The following is a 20,787-nucleotide window of genomic DNA, read 5'->3' as shown; positions in this document are numbered from 1 at the left end:
CACGCTTTCCTGACAGGTATCTTCTATGTTAAATAAAAGTCAAGCTAAAAGGTGAATTGAAATAAGGTTAGAGCACTTTACTGTAAACAAAATGAAATAAAAAGGTGATTTGCAAAAATTCAAGATTTCTCTACTGCTTCAGACTCTGATATATTAAATGCATTTGATGATATCTTATTTCGAGTATCAGAGTTTAATAATTGTAAAGGTATTTTTCTATCAGGAAAAGCTTTTATGCAGTTTGAACTTCTAAAGTAAACACAAGCCAGTGTTAATAAAAGCAAATCAATAATTTTTGTTAAATTTTAATAATCTTGAAAACCCACAAATTAAACCACGAGCAGGCTGAGTTGAGATGTCAGTTAGCTGTGTTTCTATGACAACCTAGAGCAATAGTACAAGTCCTGACTTGCAGCAAAGCTAAGATATAAACAGAGTGACATTTACCCCACACAAGAGAACTCACAGCTTTCCTTTTTTAAGGGAAAAAATAATTTAAAAAATCAACTGCTGAACTTAAATGGATTTTTGATAAGTACATAACACTTTAAATTAAACCTTCCTAGAGGATCCTAAAAATTTGAAAATAAAATTTTGTAACACTGCTTTTTGCACCACCACTTAATACTACTTCAATATTTAATGCCTAAAATTATCTGGAACAACAATACTGAATTTTGAGATTCTTGACAAATGTCTTAAGAGAAAAAGAAATATTTACTGCACAAAACGTGTAAAGCACTCCACACATGGCAGCTTTAAATTCTGAAAGGGAAGGAGACCCACAGAGCTGTCAAGAGGAAGGTACCTTTGTGATGTTGTAAAATAAATAATAACCATTTTTCAACAACAGGAATGCTAACTTGAAACTCATACTCCATTTGATTTTCTACTTGCCTTTTAAAGCTAAAGCTAGCAGTCATATCACTAAATTATACTGTAAAGAACAGGTATCCATAAATATTTCCCATTGAAAACACATTTCTAACTGAATGAAATACACTAATTAGCCCCTAAGACTAATACAAACCCCGTCCTACTGAGAGTTCTTCCAGTTGTCATTGCTGAATACTGAACTGAAAACAAATTCCTTTTCCTTCACCCAGCACCTACTCAATACCAACTCCTCTGGAATGGATTTACAAAATTAACGAGAGCTGCAAATGTGTAACAAGCTCTCAACAGGCCAGTGCCACTGCAAGGGATGCTCACCAGCCTTTCTGAACCCAGGTTCACAATCTTCTTCAGATATTCTGCCCCATCTTTCCAAGCTTTGCCTACAGGAACTACTGTGATGGAACCGTGAGTAGGAAAAAAGAAAAAAAATCTGAAATCAGTCCTCGTGAAGAAAATTTCCAGAGGGAACCTGTGGGCAGTTCCCAGAGTTATTCCATTAGCCCACATTTGCTCCTGCAGCAGAGGATCTGCCCATAGGACAGTCTGTCACATGAACTACATGCTCTATTGATTACAGATACTCTAATTATGTTACAGGCACTGACAGCAAAGTGTCATCCTTCTCAAACAATTTGCCCTCAAAGTTTTTCAAAGCCTTTATGGAAATAAACATTGCATACATTATAATGCAAGTGTCCTTCCCCTTTGCTGCACATCATCTGCCCACTCCCAGCTAGAATTCTAGTTTACTATAAGTGTCCATTCCAGCCTTATTTATGGCTGCAAGTTTTGATCCTGCAAAGCATTTGCTGAGGTCCATCACTGAAGCAATTTCAAAAAAGACAGACTCACACCTGACTCCAACGAAGTCCTAGTGTCATAGGCCTTCTAACAAGGCTATATCTGGAGAAAAACAAACAAACAAACAAACAAAAAAGTCCCCCTATATTTATTTTTTTTTACATGCTTTCTTTCAAGTTTACATTGATTTCAGAGAATATAAGAAAAATGTTGAATTACCTCATTTCCTCCTGGCCAGGACATGGTTAATTTTTACAGTAGTCAGGGGAGGCATGGCTAGGACATAGAGACACCTCATGTCATTGCCAGGGGAGGGAAGAGGACCCTTCTGAGGAGAAGGGGTTCCTTCTGGTTAAGCAAGGATGAGCTGGGTAATGCTGGTTCCAAGCCATAGCAGGAGGTGAGACTGGATGAATATTTTTGCATGTGAACCACTCTCTCTCCTTTTTACACTTTAGCTGTTAGTACTGTTGCTGTTACTGCTCCTTTTCTTATCTCATTGCTGTTTCCAGTAAATTATTATCTCAACCCATCATGTTTCCTCCTCCTCTCCTCTCCAGCCCACCTCAGGGGAAGAGGAGGAGGGGAGCAAGCAAGCAGCATGTGGTTTGTACAGTCTCATTCCTGAATTGTAACACCCCCAAGCTTACCGGGTCATTCAAAGTGCTCTGCCTCTGTGTGTCCGAATACTTAATGTTTAGGACACATTATAAAATCTCATTAAAAATACCAAAAACCAAAACAGAACCAAAAAAACCCATTCTGCTGCAAAAAGCACAACCCCAGTCTATATGAAAATCTCCAGAAGAACCAAAGAAATCAACTCAAATTATTTTTAATTAAAAGTTCATAGTACATTTTAAGTTATGTAAAAATTAATAAATGCATCCTTAGTGTTCTGCTAAGGGAAGCTTCACTTCTTATAGAAATTCAATTATAAATATAAAATGAAAGAGAAACCAACATAAAAAAACCTCAAGCCCCAAAATGAAGTCTCCAGGGAGAGTTACTTATTTCTCTTGTATATGCGGAGAAGCACAAAGTGCAGCAAAATATCCAGCAGAACTCAGCTGCCAACATCATCTATTACCTTTCTTGGTTTTGACATCTTGACCCGATCCAAGGTATAACCATCTCCAACTCTTAATTTTTTAATGGAAATAATGTCTTAATCAGGGCATTGACTGATTGTCTCAGCTTTAGTCCTGAGGGCCTGTGAGGCTGGCTGGAAATAATCTTTCATCTATAAATCCCCTATTTGACATGAAAGCAAAAAGTACTTAGCCAAGTGGCTGGTGTGCAGCTGAGAAGAGGAACAGATGACTTCTACCCAGACTGCTACCAAAGGCACATCATGAGTGAGGTTTTACACCACCATCTGACCCCCCACCTGTCTGCAAACCCTTTTGATCACCAGAAATCCTTGGAAGGGCAGGATTGCACCCAGGATGGCTGTGCAAACCTTTGGATAAGGGAGTCCAACAAGTATCCTATAAACTTAAGGTTAACTGCCACAAGATTTCCAAGACAAGACAAGTACTACTCAACAAAACACACAGATAAAGCTTTTTATTTAAACCTTCACAGCATTTTTCTATCTGGGAATTGTGCCAAAGGGGTCATAATACCTCCTTTGGCCCCAAAAAGAAATTAGGACTATTTTCAGCCTTTATCCTTTCCAGTTCAGCTCTCAGACCTTTGTTAAGACCCAACAAGGTAAAGAGATACTGATTTACAAATGAACCTGATTTTACACTTGCTGAATGCCATTCCTCTGAATCTACAGGGAAAATAACTAATACCAAGTACCTCAGACAAGCAGATTCACTTATCTGTCATCTCTAGCTTTCTCTACCCACATTATATTTAGGCTAAATGTGGCTCAGACAATCTGGCAATCCAGATAATCAGACAGAAACCTCTATATTCTCAGTATCACCCCACAAATATCCATGTGCATAATTTCTCACTTTCTTCTTTACCATACTTCACTCCAAAACATTTTCTAATAGCTGTATGCTAAAACACTGAGACTTACCATACTTTTCTTGTATCTAATGGCAGTAATTAAGCTTGACAAACCATACAGTTTCTTCACCCTGGAAATAATGCTTTAGTTTAGACATCCTTGCTCAGCTAGGACTATGAGGAAATTCTTCAGCTTTGCTGATTTTGGACAGCAAGGCAAGATGCAAGGCAAGGCAGAGCAACTCTCTACTACAGCTCTGCAGGACCAGGTCTGCTGACAGAGTTACCCAGGGTTACTCCAGGGTGTCCCAGGGTTTTGGGACACAAATGGAAAACAGTGACTCTGCCCCATCACAGTATCATGAAGGCTAAAGGACTGCCTTCAAAGTACTAGTCAAATATGTCTATATTCCCATTATACAAAACATATAAAGGGGCTGGTTCCCACTCTAACACTTAACCTCCACTTTGAAGACTGCAGAGTCTTGAAGGCTCACAAGTGCTCCCCAAACCCCCATCCTTACAAATCTGCTCTTACAAATAATTTTTCTCTCAGAGAAAAGGAAAAAGTGAGGACACATTAGGAGAACAACATGGCAACACTGAGGTCGCTGCAAAGGAGGGAGGGGGAGGAGGAATTGCTCCGAGCATTGGAGCTGAGATTCTTCTACAAGCTGTGGTGAGGACTATGATACAACAACCTGTTCCCTGTAATTCATGAAGTGCATGGGGGGAGAGATGTTCTAAAAGCTCGTTTTAGTTCTCTTCTTTTAATTCTGTTAATATTTTTTTCCCTTTACAGCTTTTAAAATTTTGAGCCTGTTTTGCCCTTAATGTGTTTTCTCCTAATCTTTATCTCATCTCATGAGTTTTCTTTTCCCCTCCTCTGCTTAACTACAGCCAAAGAAAATTAATAAATTATTTTTGTAGGTGTACTGGCATTTGGCCAGTGTCATCCTATCACACACCTCAAACTCGTTTACTAAAGCTCCTTAAATACATGTCCTCATATTTGTTTATTAAAAAGACTTCTGTGTTCTGAAGTAATGCAAACATACCTTCCCTCATGGGCATTTCCAGGTCTTACCTGGCCTTCCTTCAAAACACAAAAAAAAAAATCCAGAAGCAAGCAGAAGAAAGCACTCCATCCCCCACTATTTTGGGTGATATATTCACTTCTGCTGAAGAATCATGTGCCACAGAGCAAACAAGGAGAATTACTGTAATAGGATGTGTAACTATTACAAAGTGCAGCTTCATCATTACCGTTTCTCTATCCCTAGTGTATGGTTTCTAGACTTCTGTTCCTACCTGTGTGATAAAGGGACTACCACCTATGCTATTTTCACAATTAGGATCATAAATCAATTTCTCTCAATGCAATCAAATCTCTAACACTAGCAGAATGCCAAGAAAAACTCAGACTAAGGCCTTTAACCAGGCTGCTTGATAGTACCACAACTGGAATACAATTTTACTGCAAATTGTTGTTTTATTTACTGTGTTGAATTTAAATCCTGAGCACTTTACCAGACCCTCTGGAAGCTCACTGAGAGAACATAAGCCTCTTTCCCTCCATTACTTTCATATGAAAAAGTTATTCCTACAGGAAAATTTTACCAAAGCAGAAAAGAAAAATGGGTTTAAGAATGAGAATAGCAAAGAGCATTTCATCTTGAAGTCACTGGTTCAAAACAGGTAGACCAATACTGAATAAAAGCTAGAAACCCATTAAAGTTTCCAACTTGCACAAGAATCAATTTCAGTTCTGCAACTATTGGTACACAAGAAAACAAAAGGCACAAAGACTGCAATTCCTAAACTATGACAGCATGTTTGTGAGTTATGCTGCTAAAAATACTTCCCCCTAATTCTATGGTGAAAATATAGTAATGTTAGTTCAGTGAAAAACATGAATAACCTCTGATCTCATTCCTCTACAACTGTTCATAAGGCACATCACTAATGCTTTTCCAGTACCTAGGTGTAAAATTGGTAAATATGGATTAGGATGGTAAAATTTCACACAGCAGCTTTCTGTTCTCCCCATGCATTTTCATGGGATTTATTTAATACCCTGGGAAAATGCAGATATACACCAGGAGCACGGAATTAAGATGATATGGCTGCCTGTGAATATGTCTCAAAATGTGCTGTATTAACAGTATGAAATGACACACAGATGAAAGACAAAAAAGATAGTCTTTTTTTTTACAAAACTGTTGTGACATACAGAATATTAGACTGTATTTACACACCAGTTGAAGATTTACTCCTACAGGTTCGAAGGAGCTGGGCACCAGCCAGGTTCTGAGAGTGTAAGTAACACAGAGATGACATACAGCACATGACTCATCCCCATAAATGGCATGCTTAAAAATAAAAGTAGGAAAAAGTCCATATAATACAATTTGGTTCCACTTCAAAGACCTCAATTTATTTAACTGATAGTTTTGTGCATGACAAAGAACACCTAAAACTTCCAAATCCACCTCAACGTTCACAAACATAAGATAAACCCATCCACACCAAGTGCACCATACACAGGCAGCACAGGATAGGCTGTTTTATTTTCCATGTCTGAATCCAATTCCAGCACAGAAAAATCCAAACTCAGTTCAAATCTCAATGAAGCCACACATTTCTACTTTTATTGTCCTTTTGCTGAGCAAGGAACTTGGGCAAACATTTGTTTCCCCTGTGAACACTACTCAAGCAACTCGGTTGCCACCTTGTGATCTACTGCATATGAAAAGCTGACAGTGCAGTTCTGGGAATAGCAGTTTTTGAAGCTCACCTACCCACCACTGGGGAAGAGCTGAATTTCACTGTTACTTTCTTTTTGCAGCCAAGAGTGTTATTCCACACAGAGAAATACATTTAGTGTTTTGGAAAAGCCACAACTGCATACTCTGCTAACACTGTAGCTTGGCAATTGCATTTAATTTATGTAGGAAGCACAGCAGCATTTTTACTTTTTATGTATTCCACAACACACAGATAGAACAGGCACTTCTGGTTAATATTAATAGCTCATTAAATGAAATACTTAATTTTCACTCAAAACCAGAACATCTTAAAAGAATATTGCAATAATCCATTTTTTCCTGCAAGTCAATCCTCTAATAATGTTTATTATAATGTTAGTTACCAGTCACTGCAAACTTGTTTTTTAAATTAATGTATGGAAAGATTCCATTTAAACTTCAATAAATAATTTACTATGCTCATCCTACTGACTCAAATTGATAAATTATTTGCATGATACATTTCCTCATCAATAAAGAGAACTTCGTACTTGGAATTTATGTAACTTTTCTTTCCATTCTCCACAAAAGGCAAATTTAATTTAAAGTCATGCAGAGGGAAGCAATCTCTTCAGACTTCGCAGATATGTGAAACAAAATATACTTTTTGAGCATTTTCCTTCCATTTTACATTTTAAAAAATAATCCAGTGTACAACTATTCAATAAGAAGAAAAAGTGGCATGATTAAAAGAAATACTTTGGAAAAGGTCAGACAGGAGACAAAAAAATCCAACTTGGACATAGGTACAGGAGCCATAGCTACATTTCAACCATCCATTTTTCTTGCAAGAGTGCCCCTTCAAATACTACTATCCACAGAACAACTTGCCTCTTCCAGCCCAGTGGTCCACACCCCATGTTAAGAGAACATTTTGATGGAAACACAGCATGACAAGGAGTCTTTTTCACCAGATGCTTTATTTACTTGAAATGATTTAATTGCTTTGACCTAATCCAGACCCAACCTACCTAAAACTTGGAGTGCACTGAAAAGAGAAAGAAAATATCAAGGCTTTTTAGTTGCCTCTTTTTAAGGCTTATGTTTTTTCATAACTTTGTTCCTGTTCTGATCAGTTTTCAGAACCTTAAAGAACAAAACCACTACTAATTTCAGTGGTAAAAGTGTATCAGAGAGGGTATTTCTAAACCACAAGAAACAGTTTGAGCACTGGATTAACTAGGAATTTCTCCAATACCTTCCTCTCTACAAACACTAATGGAATTTATTCATATAGTGTTTAAAAAACTAAACAAGAAACTAATTGGACAAATGTCCCTTTCACAGGGTAACAGCGACCAAAACAGCAAAAAAAAAGTTAAGAAGGAGACATACAAAAATAGCAGTGCTAGAATGAAAATATATGCAATACTGATGACTAACACATTCATGTATCTAACAAAAAAGCAGGAATACAGATATCAATGCACCTTTTTTTCAAAAAATACTATTCTAATACCTCTTTACAGAACATGAGCATCTGCATCCACATGGCTTTTTTTTTGTGATTTAACAAGCAAACAATTGCAAAACAAAAAATTTCTGCTGTAGTCCAGTGTCCAAAAAAAATCCCTTACATAATCAAGGATCATTTCTTGGGACACAGCACTCATTTATAATTCCAGGGACATTTGCTCTTGAAAGGGTGCTTCCTGTAAAAAGTCACATGCTGGATCAGCACAATCTGCTCATAACCCCTACAGTAAATTAGAATGGAGGAGAAAATTTTTAGCCTTTCATTCTTTGCTAATTAGCTGGCAAAACATAATTATCTGTCTGACAGAAAGCAGCTCAACTGAGAAAAGTAAGATTTTACAGAAACAGACGCATTGTGAGGAAGAAGAATAATTTGGAAATAAATTCAGATTCAGGCTGTACATTATTTATGGAGCTTTTTTTCCCTCCACAGTTTCCAAATAGCCAAAAGTCAGATTACTTTACTATCTACTTTTTAGATCACATCAAATGTGACTGTCCAAACATCTAGCTTCAGGTGCTATTAAATAAAATTAAATAAGCCAATGAAACCACACTGTAGCAGGACTTTTCAGCCAAACAAACCTGCTCAGATCCAGCCTCAATTCTGGCTGCATATTTGATGATTAGACAAGGTTGGGATAAATAATGCAAATATACTTCAGAAAAAAATAATTAAGAAGCCAAATAAACAAAAAACCACCAAAAACAAATGTCTTAAGCCAAACATACAAAAAGAAAATACCTGTGCTTCAAGACTGCAGTAAAATTACTTCACAAAACAAGGAGGTTTTCTCCTAAAAATTAGAGGACTAATAGATATATAGGTTCCTCATCATACCATGGCATAATATATAGCAGTCTGACTATGGGAAAAGAAAAAGGTTATAATACTCCAAATCATATATAAGGACATGATAGTAAAGTGTCAACTGTATTGTAGTTACCAGGAAAGATCTATTACATTTCTACATGTTCTACAAGTGCTACAAGTTCTACAAATTTTACAAATACAGCTATCTCTATATTGAAAGAAAGGTCTGCTTAACATCTGAACAAATGTACAATCTCTGCTAATTGATACCTTTGCACTTTACACATTCTGACTTAAATAGTTAAGAAGTATTTTACACCAGAGCAGCCTTAGGAATTTAATTTCCTGTGGAGCCATCGCTGGAACCAAACTCACATTGATGAGCTTTTAGATGACATACATTCAAGACAGTCAATTTTTGCAGACTCACACAATTTGAGACCTACTGTTAAGCTCTACCACCAAGTCTGTGCAAATAAGCATTCTGGCAATTGTTAAAGAATTGTCATTCAAAACAACCAAGCAGACAGCAAAATAGAACTAGAATCTTATTTGCTAGAAGATGCTAAAGGAATGATAGTAAGAGAGTTGCTGCATGAGACAGAATTAATGTATATTTGATTCTTTGCTAAGATAATGGCACAGAAGTGTAAAAACATCAGAAAAAAAATTCCATACTTTGTTTACACATCCAGTTCACACAGGGGTATAATTTACTCAAAATGAGAAATTTTAATATTGCATTCCTCCATAATAGAAAACACATCTATAATGTAAGTTGCATATGTGTCATGTGCCCTCTAGAATCATTAGCAACAATATTCCATTTTATACAAAGAAATTAAATTAATTGCAAAAGTAATTGTATATGAAAAATTTTTAGTACTATGGTAAGATGTCTATGAAATCCATGCCATAAATATACATTTTTAATGGTCAAACCCAAACACAGGCTGCAAGAATTAGAATCTCTGATTCTAGAATCACCATAAAATATATCCCTGATTATTCAAACTATAGGCCATTCAAAACAAATAATTACAGTTTTATGATCACAAGAGCTAGGAGTAAAGCCATCATTTGATCTTAGCTCTGACCAGTCTTCAAATAATAGAAAGAAGCACTGAGAACCTTTATACTTTGTGCTTTTAGCATTTTGGTTTTATCTGAACAACCATTAGAAATAGTGTAATCAGTTTCATTTCATTAAATATTTACTGATGATCAAGATACTAAAGACTGGACTTAATACTCAAAGATGACTAATGCAAAGCATTTTCACAGACATTAGAACGACAATTGTTCTTTAGATTCAGTATCTACATTTTCAATACATAAATTTCCTTTTCACTTCTCTCTGCATGTGAAATTAACATTAAAAATAGACATCAACTTTAACATAGGTCTAGTTGAAATTTTAGAACTTTCAATTTTGTGAAAGATGCATGATGCCTACTTTTACTTAAGGTAAAAAACAGTACACCCCCACCAACCTGGCCACCCATTTATGATTAATTCTGCTGTAAATACTGATTTACTACAGCTGAAATCTTGAAAGCCATTAAAAGTGCCATTTTTTCTTTGCAATAGGCTTTAAGGAAAAAAAAAATCATCTCAGTATGTAAGTATCTCTGTTCACTATCCTGTGAATGTCAAGCCTTGAGAGGATTACTATTCTACTTAGTCTTGCCCAGTGATTGTTTATCTCCACATCACAAAGCACTATTCAGAACGAAAGCATTTCACACTGGGCAAAAAACTCTGGCCTGGGGAAGCTGCTCCACAGAGCCATGTTAAAGGGCCAAAAAAACCCTGCTTCTCACCAGTATTGCCATTCAGTGCCACTGAAGACAACCACTCAATGGAAGAAAAAAAGTATCTCACAAGAAATAAAGCCACCTTCCACTGCAAAAAGATTTTTTTCAATCCACCACTACAGTCTCTGCACTATCCACTGTCAGAGAAATTAGCATTTCTGTCTGTTAGTGCTTAAACGCTTAAACCTAGATCTCAAGCACTGAGATTTGGTCCTTGGTAAAAAACAAAACCTTCCTAATAGCAAGTCCATTAAAGTTATATATAATGAGTGAAAACACTCAAGGTAATAGTCTTCTCTGTGTCATCTCTTCTTGCTGGTGGGCCACAATTTAAGCTGCTCAGCCACCTTTATTTGCTCCTTCCTGTAGCCATCCTAGACCACCCTGATGTCAATTACCTCTTTCATATCTTTTATGATACCTTCAATGATGGCAGGTTTGGAATAAGTACATTACTGTTCAGGGACAAACTCTTGAACTCTTTGTAGCTTCCCTCCTCTCTTCACCCCCAGCCCCCTTTTTCCCATCACCTACAGCACTGTAGGAAGACTTCTCCAGAAAATGAGACAATTTTTGACAAAAGATCATCTCAAGAACAGATTCTACAGGATCTGATTAAGTCTAGACTGTGAAGCTATTAAAATAACAAAGTAATTACCTGAATATTACTGCATATAAAATTATACTTAGAAACTTTCCTTTTATTAAAACAGAAGCAAATGCACTTGAATTTATCTCTCAACATAATTCATTTTACTATAATGGGGCGATTGTGGGGTTTTTTTAATAGAAAGAAGCTTCTATCAGCAATTCACAGCTTCTTTCAAATAATTTAAGCCCAGATTAACAATCCCTGCTACATAATACTGGCCAGACTTGTAAAAACAACCAGGGAAATAGAATTTTTCACTCCATAATGACAAAAAACTAGCACTGATCACACTGACATCGATTCGAGTGTGAAACATTTTAAGAAGGGTTACCTCAGATTCATCTGTTGATTCTTCATTAGACCTGGTTTCCTGAAAAGGACACAAAAAACAAAGGGGTAAATAGCCAAGTATATACATAATTGAGCAGTATTTCCCTTTAAGAAGTACTTTAAAACCCTTGTTAAGAAATGAAAGACAAAGTAGAAGCAACACAAAGTTCAGAGTTTCCACCCTTGTCATTCATACTTGATTTGTGTTTGCAGTTGCATTCTAGTGCCACAGTGATACTCAGGAGCAGCAGGGACACTTGTGGTCAGTTACTCTAAAAGAGAGAGTGACTGGGGCATCTGAGAATCTGTCCCTGTGACATCTTCCCCTCTTCCACAAGCAGCAGCAGATTTTGCAACAAAACTGCACACATCTTGACTTCCATGGCAGAACAGCCTTCTCATCTTATCCACAAGCCAGTTTTTCTTTTCAACTATTCAGCTGTTAATAGGTTTATTTTAAACTGAAATAATTTCAAAACAATTTCCATAGAAATCCAGCATTCGATGACATTCTCCTTCCCATCTGATGTTAATGGGAAGACGTGGCTTTCTCCTGCCTTTGAAACAACTGTACCTTTAAAACATCTCTCTCTGGCAAGATGATGCTTTCTACCCTACAAAAAAAAAATTTAAGTCAACTCCTGCTCATCTCTCGTCTGTCCACTGAGAAAATCTGCTGATGCAATGGTTCCTCAAAGAAGTCAGCAAAACGAAGATTTACTTAACGTATTTATCTTTATCAATAGCAATAAAGGATTACAACCAATACACCGGCAGTGAATGTAAGCATTTTAACAATAAAATATGATATAAACAAAGAACAAGCAAGAGAGAAGGCAGCATTTCAAATCATAGGAAGGGAGTCTTTGAAGAGTAAGATTAATAAGTACAGAATTCCACCAGGCAAGGAAAAAAAAAAAAAAAAAAGACACCCTTACCAACAGCTTCGAGAAAAATTGAAAAGGAAGAAAATTTAATGTACTGACAACCAGTGTAATTTTTTTGTTTCTCATATTTATTTCTTTTCTTTGTTTATATAATGCATGATTGTGACCTGCACACCAAAAGCAAAGGCTTCCTTTTCATTAGTGGAGGCTCACATTGCTGCCCATAATGACCATCACAGCTGATGGGAGAGAAGCAAAGCAGCACTTCTACCTGCTACTGGAAGCTTCGTGCAAGGTGCTACCACAATTACTGACACCTGTTTCCTCCATTTTACTCACTACAGATAGGCCCACCTCTAAAATACACATCCCATAGAAGGATTATCAGTGTAGTCTATACCTGCGACATGAGTTGGGAAATTGCAAGTAAAAACTACATGGGAATCAAGAGAAGATAGAGTAAAATCTTTGCATCCTTTGAAGTTTAGGTTCGACTTTGCAAGCACAACTCTTTGTCTGTCAGTCACCCAGTCTCTAATCACAAGCTGCTGTAACTTTTTAGGAAATGACAATTTTGTTACATACAATCTTTGTGCATCTTAAACTCTACTTAACAAGTGAAAACAGAACTAAAACATTGTGGTGCAATATTGCCAGCTAATTGGATGAGCTAAAACAACACACAAAATCCAGTGCAAAGTACCATCAGATTCCTAATAAAAAAATGCGATTTTCTCTCCTGAATACCAAGAGCTGCCTACTCAGCTCCTTAATAAATCAAAATTAATAGCACTACCGTTATGATATTTTGATATAATTCACATAGTGTGCAAAAAAAGCCCCAAACTCTCCCAAACAAAGGAATTACAGCAAGTGACATTTTTGCTGGTATACATGAGACTTTCTAGTGCAGCTATACAACCTACCATAGCTCCAATTGTTTTGGCTGTCTAGGAACAGAAACTTACTTTCAGGATGAGCTTACACCATGCAGTCAGATCAACACACGTGTAGGGTGGAGCTAACAGCCCAGTTACTGAGACAGCAGCTGATCCTCACACCCACCTGAGCCACTTAACTGAGCTCCAAGTTATGTGCAAAGGCACCCCTAGAGAATACTGACATAAAAAATTAGGGCATGCCAGGAGTTGATTCCAATAATCAATCCATGTGAACTAAGAAAATATCAATCTGTTTTTATTTAGGACATCTACCCTGGTATTCACAAGGCACTGCAACCCCAGACGCTAAATTTCACAAACGGCATATAAATACAGGTAAATGCTTCATGGCCTTTATGTTTTACTGCAGAAAATAACATTAAAAATATCAGAGGGAGCCTTGGCTTAGGAAAGCAATTGTATTTGTTCCCTGACAAGAACTTAACTGAAGGTGCTTGGAATTGATACTTACCTACAAACTCACTTTGGTAGCAACTTACTGTGAAAATTTTTTTTCTCTGGGTTTTCCCATTTGCTTAGGCAAACTGGAACAGTAAACTGTAGTTATGATAGCCCTGGGGTTTTGTTAGATTCCTTTGCCTTCCCTCCAAATGTATGAACTGAGAAGATTATCCTCAACTTCCACTTTTTAGCAGCCTTGTAACTGCGGGAAGGAAATCTCTAAAAAGGGATTTCTAGACACCCGGAATCCAAAATCACGTAGGAATAGCAGTCTCTAGGGGAAAATCAGCAGTACACTTCAGACAGCTGATAAACACTGCTGTTTAAGCAGCTAAGAATGCAGTAAGGGAACACAGACAAGGAAACCATAGAAATGTGAAGCTATCCCTCACCATTATAACCTCTCACTTAATAGATCCAATGTAACTTCTGAAAAAATTCTTAAGTGGGCTTTCCAGTGTGATGGGTATAGGGTTTTCCCTTCCCCTGGTTTTACAAACATCAGATGTATTCCACTACATGTTTAGGCCCATAACCTAAACCTGATGGAAGGTGAAAGCCACAAAACTTGAGTTTTACAGAAACACAATGCACAACACACACACATCCCTTTCAGAAGAGGTGTGCATGCTACCCACAGGAAATAAACTGAAATGAATAAGGTAACTCTCCTATCATAGTCCAAAGAGAGCAAAACACAGGCTACTTTAATCTTTTGCATGGTTAGAGAAGATTTGTCCGAGTTTGTTTCATCCTTCCAAAGGCTGCCACAGTTAAAAACTCACCAATCCTGGGGAAAAAAAGTCTCCCCCAAAGAAGCCAAGCCCTCCCAACAAAACTCTGTCAGTAGGGAAGGCGGAAAGCAGATGCCACTCTCGAACTTTGGCCAATTACCTTGAAGCAATTCTAAGCTTCCCACTTTTAGGTATCCAAGACTGACAAAGATCGCACCGCTCAGCTGTCTGTCCAAATACTGTCTCAGCAAAGAAACATTTAGAAAGTGCCTGAAAGGGCCATGAACTGCACTTTTTGTTTTATTTTTTTCTTTTTCTTTGGGAAAGAGCAACCTAGGGCCAGGAAACTTTAAGAGAACACCCGATAAGGGAACAGCATCAAACTCAAGCTTTATTTCAGAAAAAAATGTCCTTGTTGAGATGAACTTGGTCATGTCTCCTGTGTCACCCGGTAGCGAGACCCTCCAGGTCATTAATCTCGGCTCCACAGCGGCGCCACTTCTAAACCCACACTCCCGGCCTGACCCAGCTTGCGCTGCCTCCATCTTCCCTCCTCCGCCCCGGCGCAGCGAGGCTCTGGCTGCCGGCCCCTGACCCCTGGCACAGGCACTGTCCCTCCCGTCCCCTCCCCTGTGCCTGTGCCCCCGCCCCGGGCCCGCCGTTCCGCCGTCCCGCTCCAAGCCCCGCTCCTCGGCGCTGCGGCCGCAGCGCACTGACAGTCTCTACCTTCTCCCCGGCTTCCGCCATGGCACGGCTCCGCAGCTGTCATGTGAGGGGCAGGAAGCCGGCGGGGCGGAGGCACGCTGGGAAACGTAGTTTCGGGGGAAAGGATGGTGGGGGTTTTTTTGTTTGTTTGTTTTTTGTTTTTTTCTTTTCCTGCTTCTTCTTCTTCTTCCCTCTCCCCTCCCCTCCCCTCTTTTCCCTTCCTCAGCCCAGCTGAGTTGTGGTGGCGATACCGTAGAGAAGTGAAGGCAGACGCCAGGCTGGGCCCATCGGGCAGCACAGCCCAGCCGCGCTGCCTCTCCGCCCTCCTTAGCTGCCAGACGCGTTTTAAAGCTGAACTCCATCGACTCTCTCGGGGAGAGCAGCACGATCTCCATGGTACGGCCAGCTGTGCTGAGGCTGAAGGAGCCGCTGGAATGCTCGATGAGCTGCCCCTGATGAGCGAGGGTTCGGGTGTAGCTGAGGCCGGGAGCCATGGGCAGCCTGCCTGCTGCCGCTGTAGGGCACAGCACTGCCCGTGCTCCCTTTATTGTCATCCCTCTGAGCAACACCTGGTCACAGGTGCATTAGAGCCTTCGGTTTCCATTGGACAGCGGCTTCTGTCCCTTTTGTACCTTTTTGCTTAATCATCAGTATTGAAATGGCCCACACTAGTGTCAGGAGAAGGAGTTCAGAAAGCCTAAATGTCTTCTAGAAGCTGCTGCATTTTGATTTTTAAAAGCGTAAAATAAGACTTGAATGTCATACGTGACTTACTTTATGTGTTAAAAACATAACGCTAAAAAGCAACAGGCAGAACTTTTTGCTGTTTGGGTTTTGCCTTTGGAGCTATTTAAAATCTAAGGTGGAGCTACAGTGTTACGTATCCTTGGGTTCAAAGCCATGAACTAAAAAATATGCAGTGCAGATCACCTTTGGCAATAAAAATGAAATCTTATAGTACCACCCTGCAAAACCTTAAGGCCATAGAGTTAATTGCAAGAGAGTATTGCCTTGGCTATGAAAATAATGTATATCATTGCCATACCTTTAGAAATTAATTACCAGTATTTTGGCTGAGAAGAGCTGAGAAGAGTGTGTCCTTTAAAATCACACTGAAAGTGGTACACAGGGTTAAGAGAGAGCTATCAAAGTTACCAGTTTCAGTGCAAGAACATATGAAAATAGCTATCCTGACTAAATTTAATTTGCAAATAATAAAATAAAGTATCTTTTTTTATGGTTTGTTATGGACTATCAAGATGCCATGGCAAAGAAGTGTGTAAATGTCATCCAGGCCATATAAGCCACGGGATAGCTACAGAGAAAAAGATGTTTGGCTGCCATTGGACAAAATATTGTTGAAACCACACCTGGATGTAATTGTAAATTTGTTACAAAAAATTTGATTGAAACTGGAAGGGCCCAAGGGACGACATTTAGGGTCTGATCTGTTGGAGAAGACTGATAAAAAGAAGGGCTTAGCAACTTCGGTCTAGCAATAAAAGAGATCTGAAGAGGAAGAAGAACTATTAAAGTAAAAGGTAGTAGATCAAATCACTATCAGCTATTTTCAGTGCATTTAGGCTGGAAATGAGAAGTAGATTCCCATGTGTCTGACAAGCATGGTCCTCAGAAGAATCTTGCTGGCAAGAAATTTAACTGATTTAAGATGAAACTTAATAAACTTTAATAAGAGGTGTTTGCTGACAGAATACTGCTCATTACAGACCCATTCAGTCCTTCTTGTATCTTAGTCCTGTTCAGATCAGTGAAAAAATATATTATTGCTGTGATTTACTTATAATGTGCTGCTTATTTCTGGCAGAATGGTGTGAAACGAATTATTTTGTTGTTTAGATTTAAGGTATGAATTCAATCTGCCATGATTATAGGTTTTTATTATGCCAGGAAAATATAATACTTTGGCATCTGATTCTGCCACCCCTTCCACACCCTTCTTCCAGAAGAGTCAAAAGTCATCTAGAAGCAATGCCATCAATAAGTTTTAAAATCTTTCAACCCCTCCCACAAAGTACTCAGCATCCTATAGATTTGGCCCTGAGAGCAGTCAACCTTTGGAGGTAAAAAGCTGAAGCATAGTTCAGCATAAGTGGGAAATACAGCACTAAGGGAAGTAAATGTTCTGTTCTAGCCCTAAAACCTACTCTCACTCTCTGTCTGCCAGCACATAGAACTGAAATCTGGGTTAAATTAGTTGTACTAGAGGTAGAGATTTGGGATGTCTGGTGAGATTATGGGTGCTTTGAAGTGTAGGTAGAGCATTTTGGCTCAGATTCATCTCATGTGGTAGGTGGCTGTACTTTGTAGCTTAGTTTTACCTTGGTTTGCCAAAAACAGCACTCTTCATAAGTCTTAAAATAAATATTTTAGCCATACCATAATGCCTTTAATGTTCTTAGTGCCTATTTTAATGCAGAGCTTCCAGCGGATGGGAATTCTGCAGGATATTTTTAACAGGATGCTGACATTCCAGCCAGTTTGAATTTTAAAAAGTTAAGTCTGTCAGGAATTTCTGATTTATTTTTTTTGCCAGAGAAATCAGAATTAGCACTGAAACTTGGACCTTGACCAGAATTAAGAGTTCAAATAGTGTTAAAATTTTTCTGTCTTCCTTTAAGACACTTTATCTCTGCCTACTGTGAAACATAACAAGTAGCAAGTATCCTTTCGTATATTACTGTGTTTCAGTCTCCAAGAGCTCTTAGTTGCTTTCAAGTAGGACTGATTCATCCAACAAAATGTTCAGATGGATTATGTCTCACCACTCTCACCACCACTTCTTCAGTTAAAAAAAAAAAAAGGTGGTGGTCTGTAAGTTAAGAGTGTTTAAAAACACTATGCTGTATAACATAGATAATGCTGTCAGTACAATAGAAGTTCAAAGATTTTTCTCTTTCTGTTTGTTTGTTTGTAGAAATAGACTTGCAAAAACTTTTTTTTTTACATAATTATAGTCTTGAATATGTTCAGGAACTTTGCACTTTAATAAAAATCTTGTTTGCCTTGCTAGCATTATATTGTTTTGCAGTTGCTTACTTTTTTCTTCTTAATCCATATCTAAAATTTATTTACAACATTTCTTCCTGAAATAAGTAGCAGAACAATGATAATAAAAAAAATTCAATTATAAATGTAAAACATAGTAGTACCATATGGGCATCATAGTAACTTCCTTCTTCAACTGGCACTGAAGGTAATCCCTGTGTAATTTGCAATATCATCAAGAAGGCAAGGTAAGAAATAGAAGTATGCACTACCACTATGTTCTACCACTGCAGTGTATTTAAATTAAGTTTAAATGATCAGCTATTTTTATAAAAATGAGAGTGGTAACAATATCTAGAAGATCATTACAAATTCTTTAAAACAGTTGATCTTTATTCCCTGGCATTTAAAGGCTTTCACAAATTACAGTAAATTACTGTCAAATCCTTTAGGCATAACATTCTCAGTCTTTTCTGTCTTCCTCTGACCCTCCCTCCCCATCTGTCTCTCTTTGGCTCACTTTCTTTGTCTTCGCTCTCAGGCAGTCTTTATTGAAAGATACCTACTTGTGTTGTGTGGAACACACAAAGAAGATGAAAAAGCATGAAGCACAGTAAACAACATCAAGCCATTTATTAAAGATAAACAAGGGCTATTATAAAGGGAGAGGTAGCAAGGGATCCTCCTAAAAACTTACAGTTAAATATAAAAAGGCTGTTGTAGAGAATGGTCAAGTCTGAAATTGAAAATTTATTATGCTATGAGAAAATTTCATAGATCTGTAGATTATGAAGCCAGACAGAAATAGTACTGCTTTTTAATCTGAGCTCCTCCCTAACATGGGCCATGAGATTTACCTGAATTAATTCCTCTCTGCTCCATTTTTTAAAATAGAAAACAAACCTTGATATAACATTTCCAACTACACAAAGCTCCCTGTACTTCTGATAAGTCATTTCAAGAGCAGTTATGCTCACTGCTAGAAAAATCAAGACTACAAAAGAAATAGGGCAGTGGGGCTGTGTCTTGGTCTTCCACAGTGGTGATAGGATGCAGTCTGGGGAGAGCCTGTATCTCTGAGCTTCACTCCCTTGTCTTATCCTAGCATCTACTGGCATGGAGTTAGGGATGTTAGAGACACGTCCCTGACTGCTCCTCATATCTGTTAATAAACCTGCTGTTGATTAATTTGCCTCTTTTTGACTTGCTAACACTATGTGCTTCCAAAATCTTTTGAGACAATGAAATCCAAAAGTTGTCTGCCTTCTGCTTAAAGAAATTATTTCTTTTTTTTATCCTGTTTTAAACTGCTCTGCTGTGATTCTCTAGCAGTTTTGATAAGCATGCTTTCAGTCTAATAATGCAGGACTTGGTACATACTCAGGGTTTTCTTATCCCTATTGCAAATTTAAATTTTTCTTGACCTCAGCTTTGAACCCCTCCATTATGTCCACCATGCAATCATTTGCCAGCAAGTTCTGAAAATTCTGTATTCAAAGATTTCTGATCCTGAGTTCTGTGTAACTACTTTTAGTCTTAACAGGAAATAGTTTCTTAGTTATTTGTTAAGTTAAATAGAAAGATGCATTGATTGTTTCATAAAAGATGTTTTATATCCAACAAATAATTTTTTGTGGTTGTTTGCTATACCTCAAATTCATTACCATATCTGTTAACTTGTACTTGGTGGGACATAGCTATATTAGTTTAAACTAAGGAAACATACTCACTCCTTTCAAATTTATGTTATTACTGTGAGTAACTCTACCATTTTCAGCTGGCATTCCACTTAAAGGGTTCCTTCTCCTTCCTAATAGTTAAAACACTCGTCTTAAAATTTTCTAGCATTGACCTATTTTTTTTTTTTTTTGGTGCTCCCTTTATTTTCATTTTTTTCTCTTTGAAAGAAAATATAAAGATGAAAGTCTATAGGTATAAATAAACCTCAAATGGATGGTTGCATGTTTCCCTCAAGGATATTTTATGTTTTGTTGTCTTGTAGAGTCCTTATTGTTCTTTTAAGAGTTCCCACTTCCTATTTATATGCTCCTCCCAGCTGGCATTCCTTCGTTTCATCCTTTTAAAGCAGTATTAGCATTTTTTTTTCAGTTAGAGTCACGTTCCATTGTTAAACATAACTGTATTTTGAATAATTACATTCAAAGAAAGCATTCAAATTTGATCTAATTTAAAACTAGCACATAATGATTAGAGCAGTCTTAGGATATTGTTTGGTCAAGAGTTTCAAGAGCAATCTTAAATTTAATCTCCATGTTCATATTAAGTTTCGTTGTTTTTTAGCAATTTTACTTCCTGTGTATTGAGAACTGCTGTCTATAAGTGAGACTGGTTCTTAAAAGAATAGAGATATTAGGTAGGACCCCAAATCTTGACTCTAGGATTTTATAGTTTTATCAACATTTCTGCAATTTGGAACTGAAAATCCAGTATCCTAACTTCTAGAACTTCAGTCTAGGTTTAGATTACTCT

At 37.7% G+C, this 20,787-nt stretch overlaps 1 protein-coding gene across 2 annotated transcripts in view; it reads right to left on the bottom strand.

The window, feature by feature from the left end:
- Positions 1–15,436, bottom strand: part of VPS41 (VPS41 subunit of HOPS complex) — a 106,831-nt gene extending 91,395 nt beyond the window's left edge. Inside the window, exons 1-2 of one of the 2 annotated variants that reach the window (XM_014892600.2) lie at positions 15,313–15,436; positions 11,564–11,602 (exon numbers count right to left, since the gene is read on the bottom strand). In XM_014892600.2, coding sequence (XP_014748086.2) covers positions 11,564–11,602; positions 15,313–15,333 — 60 coding nt within the window. In that variant the 5' untranslated portion in view covers positions 15,334–15,436. The remainder of the gene's footprint in view (positions 1–11,563; positions 11,603–15,312) is intronic. The other variant, XM_088167829.1, reaches the window with a different exon arrangement.
- Between the last annotated feature and the right edge of the window lie 5,351 nt (positions 15,437–20,787).

Source organism: Sturnus vulgaris, chromosome 1 (genome assembly GCF_052056855.1).
Source record: "Sturnus vulgaris isolate bStuVul1 chromosome 1, bStuVul1.hap1, whole genome shotgun sequence".
Lineage (NCBI taxonomy): Eukaryota > Metazoa > Chordata > Aves > Passeriformes > Sturnidae > Sturnus > Sturnus vulgaris.
This window is presented reverse-complemented; position numbering and strand designations above follow the sequence as displayed.